Source organism: Diabrotica undecimpunctata, chromosome 3 (assembly GCF_040954645.1).
Source record: "Diabrotica undecimpunctata isolate CICGRU chromosome 3, icDiaUnde3, whole genome shotgun sequence".
NCBI classification, from domain to species: domain Eukaryota; kingdom Metazoa; phylum Arthropoda; class Insecta; order Coleoptera; family Chrysomelidae; genus Diabrotica; species Diabrotica undecimpunctata.
In genome coordinates this window covers 51,432,831-51,446,732 of record NC_092805.1, presented here as the reverse complement: position 1 = coordinate 51,446,732, position 13,902 = coordinate 51,432,831, and the positions used below count along the sequence as shown (strand labels likewise).

The 13,902-nt window shown below is 32.1% G+C and overlaps 1 protein-coding gene across 2 annotated transcripts in view; it reads right to left on the bottom strand.

Annotated features, from left to right (window-relative positions):
- Hr38 (Hormone receptor-like in 38) overlaps window positions 1-13,902 on the bottom strand; it is a 153,205-nt gene that overhangs the window by 14,054 nt on the left and 125,249 nt on the right. The window contains exons 1-2 of one of the 2 annotated variants that reach the window (XM_072525881.1): window positions 9,917-10,124; window positions 3,167-4,475 (exon numbers count right to left, since the gene is read on the bottom strand). In XM_072525881.1, coding sequence (XP_072381982.1) covers window positions 3,167-4,475; window positions 9,917-9,943 — 1,336 coding nt within the window. In that variant the 5' untranslated portion in view covers window positions 9,944-10,124. Of the gene's footprint in view, window positions 1-3,166; window positions 4,476-9,916; window positions 10,125-13,902 lie in introns of those variants that run through there. The other variant, XM_072525880.1, reaches the window with a different exon arrangement.

Sequence of the window (13,902 nt, the reverse complement as noted above, 5' to 3'; positions counted from 1 at the left end):
CAACAACTTCATACCAGTGAACGATAGAATCCACTTGTTACAAATAAATACGTTACCGATGAACACTAACATTATATAAGTCTACGCACCCAGAGCAGACCACAGTGATGGGGAAATATCAGAATTTTACAAACAAATAAGCAACCTTATTATATATATATATATATATATATATATATATATATATATATATATATATATATATATATATATATATATACACCGAGACATAAACTCCTTATAGTCATGGGAGATTTTAATGCTAAAATAGGTAACAGAAAAGAAGGGCAACATATTGGTTCTTATGGATTAGGAAAGAGAAATCAACGAGAAACAATCAGTATCTTTGCAGCTGAACATGACTTAATCGTACTAAACACATTTAACAAACTACCACCTAGACGCCTGTATACGTGGAAATCACCTAGAGACAACGGAGAAGACGTTATTATAAGAAACCAAATAGACTATATACTTGTTAACAAAAGATATCGAAATAATTTCAACAGTGTTAAAACCTACCCAGGCGCTGATATTCAATCTGACCACAATCCTTTAGTGGGCGTGTATAGAACCAATTTAAAGAAAACACGCGGAAAAACTGTAAAAAAACATGACATGAGAAAACTGAAATGTAGTGAAGTAAAAAAAATAGTCAGCAAAACAATAAATAGAAAATTCAAAGAAATCGATAATACAACGGAAAGCACAGAAGAGAAGATAAAATCCTTTAATAAAACGATAGACGTCATTAAAGACAATTTTATGAAGAACGAAGAAGGTAAGAATAAGAATTGATGCCGACAGAGATTCTGCAGCTGATGGAAGAAAAAAGGAAAAACAAGAACAATAACTCCATGTATAAAACATTACAACGAGATATACAGAGAAAGATCAGAGAAGCCAAACAGAAAGAACTGGAGAAAAAATGCAAAGAAATCGAAATTTTATAAAGTAAATACGATGACTTCAACGTGCATAAAAAGGTAAGAGAAATTACAGGCAAATGTAAAAACAGAAGAGCAAGTAAACTTGTTAATGACAACGGAGAGGTCATCGTGGACAAAGAAAGTATTGATAATACCTGGAAAATTACATACGAAATTTATTTTTTGATGAGAGGGATAACCAGTCCCCAATACCTACGGAAACAGGACCACCTATACTAGTGGCAGAAATAACAGCAGCCATAATATCACTAAAAGAAGGGAGAGCTAAAGGACCAGACGGAGTACAGTCTGAATTTCTTAAACTTCTTGATGATGAATCTTTAAGAATACTATGTAAAATCTTCAATAATATCTATGATACAGGCAATATTCCAAAAGATTGGCTAGTTTTAGAATTTATTACGTTACCAAAGAAACATGGAGCGAAAAAGTGGGGAGAATATAGGCTAATAAGTCTAACTTTTTCTTAAAATTATACATCGCAATATATACAAGCTATGTGAAGAGAGAATACAAGACACAGAGTTTGGATTCATAAAAGACGTAGGTACGAAAAACGTACTGTTTAGTCTACAGCTATTATTCCAAAGATGCAGAGATATGACTTGCAATATCTACACCTGCTTTGTAGACTACCAAAAAGCATTTGACACAGTTCAACACCGAAAAATGATGGATGTTCTAACAAAAGCCCAAATAGATGATAAAGACCGGCGTATAACACAAAATTTATACTGGAACCAATCAGCCACAATAAGAACAAATCTTGGAGATGAGCCGACGGAAGCAATTCAGATTCTGCGGGGCGTTAGACAAGGATCTATACTTTCACCTATATTAACCTATATTCAGAGGAAATATTTAGTAAAGCCTTTGAAAATTGCAAACATGGAATCCCTTTATATGGAGAACGCCTAAACAACATCCGCTATGCAGATGACACCGTTATTTTTGCAGACAGTTTAAACAGTTTACGGCAACTAATAAACAAAGTAAATGAAGTAAGTAAAAGATTTGGACTACAAGTAAACATATCAAAAACTAAATTTATAATCATCAGCAAAAATAAAATTAGAGACGTGCAACTTCTTATTAAGAATACACCAGTGGACCGACCAAGATAGGTAAAACAGTTTACCTATCTTGGAACAGTAGTAAACGAACAATGGGATCACTCACAAGAAGTAAAATGTCATAGAGAAGACTAGGAGTGCATCCAACAACATGGCCAAACCTTAAAAGCCACAACCTTAATCTGGATATAAAAGTAAGGCTCCTACGATGTTATATCTTCTCGATATTATACTACGGAGTTGAATCCTAGACACTCACCGAAGCAATGGAAAAAAAACTTGAAGCCTTCGAGATGTCGCTATACAGAAGAATCCTGAGAATATCATGGATCATGGACGGACAAGATAATCAACGAGACTGTACTACGAAGAATGGGGAAAGAAAGAGAAGTGATGTATACGATTAAAAGGAGAAAGTTAGAATATCTCGGACGCATAATGAGAAACGGCATTAAATATAGATTACTGAAAATAATCTTTCAGGGCAAAGTATTCGGAAAGAGAGGAATTGGGGGAAGAAGAATATCATGGTTAAAAAACCTGAGGAAATGGTTCTCCACAACAACAACTAATCTATTTAAAGCCTTAGTTAATAAAATAATTATAGCCGGAATGATCGCCAATATTCGAAACGAATAGGCACCAAAAGAAGAAGAATGACTTAGACGTGGAATCTGACAAAAATCGTAAAAAGTCTAGAAACCAACTAAAATACAAATTTCATGAGACAAACTACATTATACTGTAGTATGCATATGTTTTTGTGAGCTAGAAGAGAAGAAAAAATAAAAAAGATAAACAATTACAGTAGGTATAACTTTTTCGGCCACATTCCTAAATAGAAGAATACCCGAAGGGAAATAATATTCTCATTCTCAAGAAAGAAAGTGAGTGAGAAATACTTAGTAAAGATACTTTACTCTTACAAAAATTTTAATAATACACATAATAAATGCAAGGTGCCTCTTATGTCTGATAAACAATCTTCTAGAAAAGCAGGAAGAAATAAAGTACCTAAAGAACTTATTAGCCTCTAATAATATCGACATCTATGTATGTGATCACAAAATACACATCAAGATTTACTCACAACAAATTTTAATCTAATACCATGCAGTGTATACGAAATCCTAAAAAGCTTACCTGTTATTAATGTGAGGGCACAAAGACACGCGAAGGCAGATATGTCTATCTCCATGGCATTCAATCCGGCACAGAACTCCATAATGGAATTTAACCAATCACCAAACGACCTATGACACTGTTGCATATCTAAGACAACTCCGTTACAAAATGTCAACTTGGAATCGTTTGGATGGGTACGATATGCTAACCTTAACACAAATAATTCTAAAGAAGCGGATTGGAAAAGCAATTCTCTATCTTCTAAGCGGATATCTTGGAATCCAGGAATTTTGTCTGCAAAATGTCGTATAACGTCTACAGAAGTTGTTAGAAGGGTATAAAATTGTTGTATTTTTTCAGCTTCTGACACTATTGGTTCAATTGGACTTGGTTCTAGATATTGAGAATAGTCTAAATTAGCTAAATCTGGAGTTGTATCTACATGGGCTCGGACTAAAGCAGTTATCAAAGAAACGGGCGGACTCGGAGGTGATTCTTGTGGACTTTTTGGTTTTGATGGTAGTCTTCCTCTTCTACCTTTTAAAGAATCAGTACGTACTACTTCCTTCACCATTCCTACAGCAAGACACTTCTGAAATCTACAAAACTGGCACCTATTTCTTCGTCTTTTATCAACTGGACACGCTTTGTCAGCTAAACACACATATTTTGATCCTTTTTGGACCGTTCTCTTGAAAAATCCTTTGCATCCTTCACATGTTCGTACACCATAATGTTGGCAAGCTGCGGTATCTCCACAAACGGCACATAATTGAGATGGAGATGGGGGTGTCGGTCCTTTCACTGCTATCTGTTCGGGTATCCCGCCAGGACTACTAGACGCTGAAGAGCACGTAGAAGGCGCAGGACCTATTCTTAATTTTGGACTTTCACTACTGCTAGTTGACTCTGACCTTTGCAAAGGTAAGGACGCTCTACGTGACTTGGAACTTAGTGACGTAGTAATGTGTAGTTCTGACGATGGGTACACTGGAAGGGAGTAGGATTCTTGGCTAATATGAGCATCAAAGCTCGGAGGAGGTGGATAGTACGGACTAGCAGCTGTGTATTGCTGCTGTGAATAATCGTAGTGATGCGGATGTTGCTGATACGATATGTTAAAACATTCTTCATCCATTTTAAATGGCGACTGATATCGAACAGAATACGTTTCTTGAAAACTCGGCAACGGCAGAGGAGAAGAAGGTTGAGAATGGAGAGCTACGTCGGCAAAAGGATTAAGTTCTTCAGAAGTTACGGTTGAAGTCGGATCATCCGAAAACGGAGCATTCAGCAGATCGGCGAAACTGCTTGGTCCAAACGGGGTCTGAAACAATTAGAAATAGACATGTTGTTAGGTATGCTTCCATAAATAGTCGCGTCGTTATTTTAGTTGTTGATCGGAATGAATTGGCAGGGCTAAGAATAAATCGACAGGGACCTGTAATAGATACTGAATAAAAATATATCACGCGAAATCAACAGATGATTCAAGCAAGGCAGTTATATAACGTTAAATTAATTGTACAGGGTAATGCTTGTGTTTGTAATTCACTATCGATGTTATGTATATTAATAAAAAGATCTCTAATTAATACTTATTATTTTAGAAATAGTTTATGAATTACCATTATTTTAGGGAAAAAGTGAAAAATAATTGTGATTGTCAAACATCTAAACTAAAACAAGAGGTTTTTTGTTAGCAAATAAGCTGTAGCGGCATTGTTTGAAACACGTTTAACCTAAAGCTATTTTATAAAAGGTAAAATCTAAAATTATATTTTATAAGTTTGGTAATTTGATGTTACTAAGGCAATATGTATTAAGACAACAACGCATGTAATATTTTTTCATTAACTCACATTATAATTCTTATTTATTTATTTATAAAGCTGAACAGGCCTTGAAAGAATAGGACTGAAAAGTTTATTTTTCTATTACAATTACCATTTACATTTATTTATATAAAATGCATTTAAAATTTCTTATAAACTTTCAATATATTTCTTTACCACTTTCATTTATTGATGTCTGCCCAATCATCCAATACTTTTTCTTTCCAATTCTCAATATTACTTGTTTGTAAATCTTTATATACGCTGTACTTAAATCTTCTTCTTGGTTTACCTTTTCTTCTTTTTTGTACTGGCTTTCGTGATAGTACCATTTTAAACATTCTTTCCTTCCATTCTTCCAATGTGTGCTAAATATCTTATTCTCTGTGCTTTCATTACCGTCATTATTTTTTATTGTTCCTTCTTCTCCATTTACCATCTATTTTCTAACCTTTATATACATAGTTCTCTTTGTATTTTCCTCTTCCATTCGAAAAGTCTATTTCTGTTTTTTCTGAAGATCTGTTAACTGTTGGTTTGTAGACTCTAATTTTTATTTTTCCTGAGACTTATTTGGATTTCATTAATGATCGTAATGATCCATACTTTTGTTTCATTTTGCTATTCTTGCTTTTATATCCCCTTCCTCATGTCCCTTTCTTCTTTTCTTTATTTGACTCTCCCATTACAATGTATTTTGTCTTTTCTTTGTTTATTAGAAGCCCAAATTTTTTGCTTCTTTAATTATATTGTTTATGAATCTTTTTAGTTTTCTCTTATTTGTTATTATTAGCGATAGATCATATCCGAATGTTATATAAGTATTTATGTATAACACTCTAGTATCAGATTAAAGAGTGTCGTTGATTTATGACCCTTCCATGCTATTTTGTTTGTGATGTTGTCCATATATAGTCATTTTCACCATCCTAACGATTTTACTTGGTAGGCTCAACTCTTTTATTGGTTCGTACATCTGTTTTCTCTTTACCCTATCGTAGACTTGCTTAAAGTTGACGAACAGGACATATACTGCTGTTTTATGTTCGTAACACGTAGTCTGTATTTCTTTTAGCGCAAATATTTGGCCTGTCGTCGACCTATATGTTCTAAATCCTGCCTGATAATTGCCCAATATCTTTTCCGTGTATTGACTTAGCTTTTCCGTGAAAACTTGTAAACGTGTAAATCACTAGTAGCAGGATGGCTCTATAGTTTTTACATTTCAGTTTGTCACCATTTGTGTGTATTGGGCATATCCTGGCTCTCTTGGAATTTTTTCTGCTTCTCATGTGCTTTTTATCACGTTATGTATCTCTTTATGTAGCCTTTCTCCTCCTGCTTTTATAACTTTCGCTGATATTATGTTATTCCTGAGTTTTTATCATTTTTTAGTCCCTTTATTTCGTTTTCTCTTTCTTCCTTTGTAGGTCTTTTTACTAGTATTTAATCTTAAAGTTTTCCTTTATTCTTTGTTTTTGTTTATCAGGTATATAAACTAAGTTTGGCAATTTCTCATTATTTTCCCTGGTTTATTTATCGAATGTCTCTTACTTATTCTTCATAAATAGGTTATTTTTCTGATATCCTCTTTTTTCTTGTTTCTTCGTAAAATGATCTTAACATTATATTTTCTTTTTTAGTTTTTGCATGTTTTCTTTATAGTTCTCCTCAATTTTCTGTATTCTTGTCTGCTACTATCACTATTATTTGTTAAATTTATTAATTGCTTCTGCTATTTTTTGGCATTCTTTTTATTTCTCTTTATCTTTGTATTAATTTTTACAAGAAGAATTTCCAATTCTTTCACCTTTTGTTTGGTTTCTCCATTTTCCTATTTCAGCTTTTCATTTTCCTGGTTGAGTTTCTTTATTTCAGTTCCATACTCTCTTTGCTCTTCTCGTAGGTCTTTTATTTTTATTGTTAGCATATTTAAATTTTTTAGTATTTTTTCCAATTTCTTATCCTTTCCGGGCGATCTATAGTTTTTTTTTACTTCTGCTACATTCCTCGTCGTACGAATCACCTTCTCTTTCCCTTGTCTTATCTTCCGTGCTATAATCGTCGCTGTCTATTTTGTTACATAGCGTTAAAATGGACACATCCGTTTCAACCACTCGAAAGTATGTCCACGTACCTGAATTTATATTTTTATTCTCGGGGTGGCATTTTTTTAAATCTGGCATCACCGCCAACACCGAATTCGGCTATCGTTCTACTCGTCTTTAGATTATAGCTTACTGATAACTGGTAACCTCACTGTTTTCGTCCATGGAATGTTTTATGTCTCTGTAATGTACTGTATATATGTTTAAATTAGCTTCTGGTTTTTGCTACACTATTAAAAACTTAGCTTATTCATTTATTCTTTTTTGCATTTTCGCTACAACGCGCGAAAATCGGGTAAGATCAGTAAGATGCATTCGAAAAATTTAAACACTTTGTTTATTTCATTATAATTCCATTCCGCCCAAATATAACATTATCAGTTTTAGTCTGTTTCTGTACATGACATGTAGAATGTTCTGCTTTGTTTGTATCTGTGGTGTCAGTTTTCTGGACTATAAAATTAATCCATTTCTCCTCTCCTTACGTTATTTACCAAATAGTAAGTCACTAACTTATAACAAGTAATAAAACTATTACTAAAAATTAGAAATACAAATGATTTTCTTTAAATATATAGAATTCTAGGTACTTATTAGGCCATCAGGTTTGAAACGTTTTAAGCTACACACTTCATTAATATTGCTGAAAAGATTTTTGGCAAGCGTATGATGCATATTCTCTTTCGCATTGGTCGTTTAGAGGTCACGTGGCGCTAAACCCGGCCCATTAGAAAGAGATACAGGGACTGCTTTGCGTCAGGTTTCTCTGTCGCATCTGTCGCACATAGATATATAAAACTGTATGGTCTTAAATCCGTAAATTATTTGTGAATTTGTTAAACTAAATTAAATGAAATAAAAAAACATCAGATGAGTTATTATAGTGATAAAAAGTATATAGCATAAATCTCATATTTGTAATAATAATTGCTTTTATTTACACATTATAAAACATGGTCTTTCTTACTAACCACCGGACATACAACCGTTTTATTTTTTGGGGGATAAAATTTATTGCGATCTATTTATAAAATATTCAGTAAAATACAGAACAAAGTTGGTTTTTAGCCACGCAAAAATGTAAACTACAGAATAATAAGAAAATACGACCCAAAATGAAATAAATGTCCTTCTAGAAGATATCCACCAATTCAGAATTTAAAGACGAGAAAACTGAAGATGATGAGCTATTGATGAAAGCAACTACATGTCACTGAATTTGAAAGTGATGATTATGAATGATACATCGCTCTTTTTAAGATTACAATACTTAAATGCAAGGGGAGACAAACGATTCCTTACTTGTAATAGCGTTAAATTTCCTTTTAGAAGATACTGGATAAAATATTTCAGATGTTAAAACTCTTAAATGAAATATTTTCAACATTTTTTTTTAATGAGAGAAATTGTTTTTCAAACGAATTTGTATGCGCTCTAGAAAAATAATGGTAACTGCAATGTTTTACCTACGACATGTCGTGATGAGTTGGAAATATTTTTGGGAGTAAATATAGTCATGAGTCTACAAAAGATGCCAAGTTATTGGGATTGTACCTATATAAGTTTGTCAATTTGAGGACCACAGGTTTTCGTGGTTGATTATTTATTTTCATCTCTTGTACTCATACAGAGTAGATCCGAATAAAATGAAAAAGAAACAAATTCGTTAACGATTTCTGCTTAGTTGATAAACATGTCGTGGAATGCAAATTTTAGATTCCCCATGTCACTATTAACATCTTTATCAACGTCTGTTATACCTTGCATTTATAGAAGGTTCAGATTAAAGCAGAAATCTGAATTTGTTTCGAAACTATCTTACCGATTTTTCTATCAGATGTCGCTATTGCGTCCATAACGAAGCCATTTTATTGTTGCTTCCTAAAAGACAGAGAAGATTATTTTTCACGTTAAGAACGGCTATGAATAACTGTTCTGATGAGACTTATTAAGTCGAAATACGTATCAACAGATACATAGACGCTTTGTACGTGAAATCAAATATTTGCTGTCTTTTTCATTTTATTCGGATCTACTCTGTATGAGTACAGGAAACAAATTCGTTAAAGATTTCTGCTTAGTTGATAGACATGTCGTGGAATGCAAATTTTAGATTCCCCATGTCTCTATTAACATCTTTATCAACGTCTGTTATACCTTGCATTTATAGAACGTTCAGATTAAAGCAGAAATCTGAATTTGTTTCGAAACCATCTTACCGATTATATAAAAGTATTTATATTTGATGCAAAACAAAAAGAAGAGATAATTGTCTCAAATAAATCGCAAGTCTCCCTAAATAAAGATCTACAGAATTTCGGGAGATGATCTTACCGTGGAATATTATTTATACCAATGAAAAACTGTATTAAAAATTGGAAAGCGTTGCGAAGAATGTAAGGAGAACAAGAAATATTAGGAACCGGTAAAAGGAAATCTCGGCACTATATATGCAATACTAATATTGAAGGATAAAGTGCAGTGTTAAAAAAAGAACAATGATTTTAGGAAACATTTGAAAAACTTTGAAATTTACAGGAATGGTTTAATATGAGGTCTAGTCAATTATTTGGAACTCCAGCTAATAAAATAAAATGAGAATTGCCATGATTATTTCCAACCTCCGATAGAAGAATGAACTTTAAGAGAAACGACTAAGGATATACTATCGGAGGTCCTTAATATATGACATATACATATATGGATAATTATATTATTGATAACATTCATTTCATTCATAGTTTTCGTGTCTTTATAATTGGTAAGTTAAAATTTCTGATACTATTACTGTGTAGAAAAATTTTCAAAAAATTTATTCGGCGTACCTGAGTAATGGTCATAAGCTTTCCCATCACCCATATCCTACACCACTGTCATATCACTCACGCCAACTACTTCTAACGACATTACCCGCCACTGGTCACTATATAACTGGATTGTGAATCCACCAGAAATTCAAAAAAAATTACTTGCATGATACATATCCACTCTATTTTGATCCTTGACCGAAATTATCGTGCGCTCTGGTGCGCAGTGGAATCAAAACGGAACTAATAAACTATTATGGGGGCGTACTCGAGTTTTTCCGGAACAATCAGTCAAATGCAATGCGCGTTCTTGCAGCGCACTGTGGGAGTGGCTTTATTATAGTTGAAAAGTTATTGGTTTCAAGTTTTGTATTATTACTTTGTATTAGGGGGTTTGGACCGTACCCGAAAAGAGCGCAGGGTTAGTTTGTGCATGCCTAATGACATTACAGGGGCAAGCCCAACGATTCGGTCGAATTACCAAATGTTGTGCTATAATAAAATATTTTTAAATATATTTATTATATTACTAGTGCTTTTATCATCAACTAGAATAAATATAATATAATAAAATAGAAAAGTTCATTTGGCAATTTCCGCTAAAATTAAAAAATTTAACAGTATTATTGATATAATTTCTGAGAAATAGAATTCAGTAATTTAAATAACGCTCTTACATCGTAGTACTTAAAGGCAAACTAAATAAAAACATGACTATAATAAACTTAGTTGTAAAAGGTACTCTTAGAAGCACCAATGAAACGTAAAAAGAAACACTTTGCATACAAAAAAGAATAATATGCCAAAGGCGATATTAAAATATTACGAAAATATTCAAAATCATAGACTCACGTAATATTCATTTAATAAGAAGACCCCGTGGCGGCCCGTGGGTGTTTTCTAATATCTAATAGTAAAAAAAGAAAAAAAAATATGAAACGTAATCTTACCATTATTTGTAGATAAAATGTTTATGACCTTATCATTAGAGTTACGATTTTTTTTTTTAATTAACAACATTGCCAATTCTATGAGTCTGTCTTGTACTTATATATTTGTATTTGTATTGAATTTGTTAAAAACTTATTTTCGCGTTTTAAAATTGAAAAACACCTTTCACTTTCCGATGATAGTAAATTATTGCTATAATAGGTCACAATTTAAACAATTTTAAAAGTTAATTTTCCTTTAAAAAATTGAATAAATTGGCTACACTTTTCACGGATTCCATATGGTGTCAAAACCATTATAGCACTGAACGCTAGTTTGAAACTTGCCTCTTTTGCAGAAGTTATATGCTTATAAGTTGACTTAGACAAGTCTTTGAGGATTTTGCATATTTATAAAAAAATGCATAAAATGCACAAACGCCAATTTATTTCACTGGAAATTCCAATGTTTATTTTATTTCAATATCTCAGTCTTCTATATATTTAGTCTTATTTCAGTCTATATTACCGATACCTATAGACACTACTTAATACTCTTGGTATTATCTATAAAAGCGATTAACCGATTATAATCCCGTAATAAAAGGATGTTTCAAAAGTTTATTGCGTGGTGTATGAATAGAATTTTGTTCTCAAAAGTGAAACTGAAAACTTAAACATCGTCAGTCAAACTTGTTTAATTTGTTAACTATTTTGATTTTAAAACGCCGAAAATAACTAGTGTCGCTACTTCGATTAAACCTTACAAAGAGCAATCTATGGATACGGTCAGGGGTTTTTGTTTAGTTTGTGGCAAAATATTTAATACTTTTTTATATTTGATATGTTATTTAAAATATTTTATTCAATGCATAAATTAACGTATATAAAACGGAAATAATATAATTAAATTTTAATATAATACCAATACCTACTTATGTATATTTTATTATAAAATAAATACTTTAACTGTTGCTGAAATATCAGTGACTGCCATGCATTAATCATGCAGTCACTTTAATGGAATTTCTTCTGTTGGTACCTTTAGTTTAAGATTATAAAGAAATCGGTTTTAATGTAGAGTCTAAATTAGTTTTTAAGTTAAAAATTTTGAATCAAAAACTCTGTTACAGGTTGCATGTGAAAAGAAATTTCAGATAGATCAATATGTCAGAACTGCGTCACATTTAGCCAAAGATACAAAAGTAAATCCGGAGAAAAATGCTTTGGTTTCTAAACCTTTTCAGTCAAGTTCGAAAGAACGAAACGAATAAGATACTTTTAATTAAGACTTGTGCCGTGCATTAATTTCTTCAAATAGACCGCTTTCAAAATTATCCAATGAAAACTTAACGTCTTTTTTAAAAAATATTGTAAATTGAATACTCCAAGTGAAAGGACTCTAAAGGGAAACCATGTCAACTCGTACTCGTAGGTAATAGATAATATAAAAATATACTTCTACGTGTGTGTTAAGGAAATTACTGATTCGCCAGGAAGATATTTCACTCATTTATTGATTGGTGTTCTAAGCGATCAGATCTTACCAAAATCCTATTTAATTTCATGCAAGCAATTAGAAAAAACTAACTCTGCAACAATATCACGATTTGTACAAGAAGAAATATCAAATTTTTTTCTTCCTGCATTTATTTTTAGCCATAAATTATTGCTTTTTTTATCCGATGCTGCACTATAAATGGCCAAGCCAGGACAAAATTTAAAAAATATTTCATACAAACTTAATACACGATACTTGTTTAGCACGTGAAATGAACAAAGTTGCGAAAGAAATTAGAAAAAATTTTTTTTGGTAAACTCCCTGATATCAAGCATAAAAAAGATATTTCTCAAATCTCTTATAAGAATTCAACGTTCTAACACGATGAGGAACATGGCTAGTAGCCGTTTTTTTTTTGTATTCAGACTATTTCGTAGATTTAAAAAAATAAAATTTACGCTTTAACGGATGAAACTCCCAATCTCTGCTAGACGCTAAAAGAATTTATAAAAACAACGTTCTTCGGCGTCAACTTTTTCTCATTAAATCAAATTTTAGTTTGCTTCAAAAAACTATTACTCCATTAGAAGCATCAAAGTTGTCCTTGGTAGAAAGCTTAGCGAAAAATGTCCTTGTCAACATGTTAAAAGTGACATTAGAAAAGATATTTTTCAAACATTTGAAACAATAATAAAAAACAATGGTTTTCAGAAATTTACTGAGGTAGCTGATGTTCTTGGTAATTTTTGCGAAAAAATATATTTAGAACCAAATATTTTTGTGAATTTAAAATATGCTCCCACTACATCCGTTGATGTGGAAAGAAGTTTCTCAATTTACAATGTATACAGATAGAAGCCGTAAGTTTTTATTTGAAAATTTAAAAAAATGTTTGGTCATTTACTGTTTCCATAATTCTAAGGAATAGTATTTTACTTTTTTACTACTTTCATTATAATTAATTAGTACATTACAATTACCTAGTTTTTAAATTTATTTAGTTTTCAAATTATTAAAAAAAATGCATATTTAATGCAAAATTTTATAAAAGATGCATATTTTTGGGTAAATTAGTGCATTTTCAAATTATTTTCTACAATTTCTTTCGTTACATAATTAATTTAAGTATCTTACTTTTACGATTTCATTTTCAAATGCAGGTAAACAAGTTTTTATGCAGGGACCAGTAGTTTTTCGTTTTTATAGTTAGTTGAGAATATAAAACATTTACATGCTGCATGATTGAATGGAAAATATCTAGTCAAAATAAAAATTAACATTAATTATAAAAAGTAACCTGTCAAACGTGCGAGGTCGGGACCATATTCCTACCTACTTTTATCTGTTTTTCCGTGTGGGATAACACAGATAACACTTACACATATTCACGGATTGGTTTTCGTTCTGCAGCACAGATACTACGAAGGATGTGCAGCCCCTACGCTAGCATGAGCGTGGCGCTCCGACTGGTGTCGGACACGTAGTGACATAACGGTCGTACAGCCGAAAGGCCAGAAGGACCAGTGCACCTGCTCTTACGCTTATGCGAAAGAGAGGCAGCACGAAATGCACTT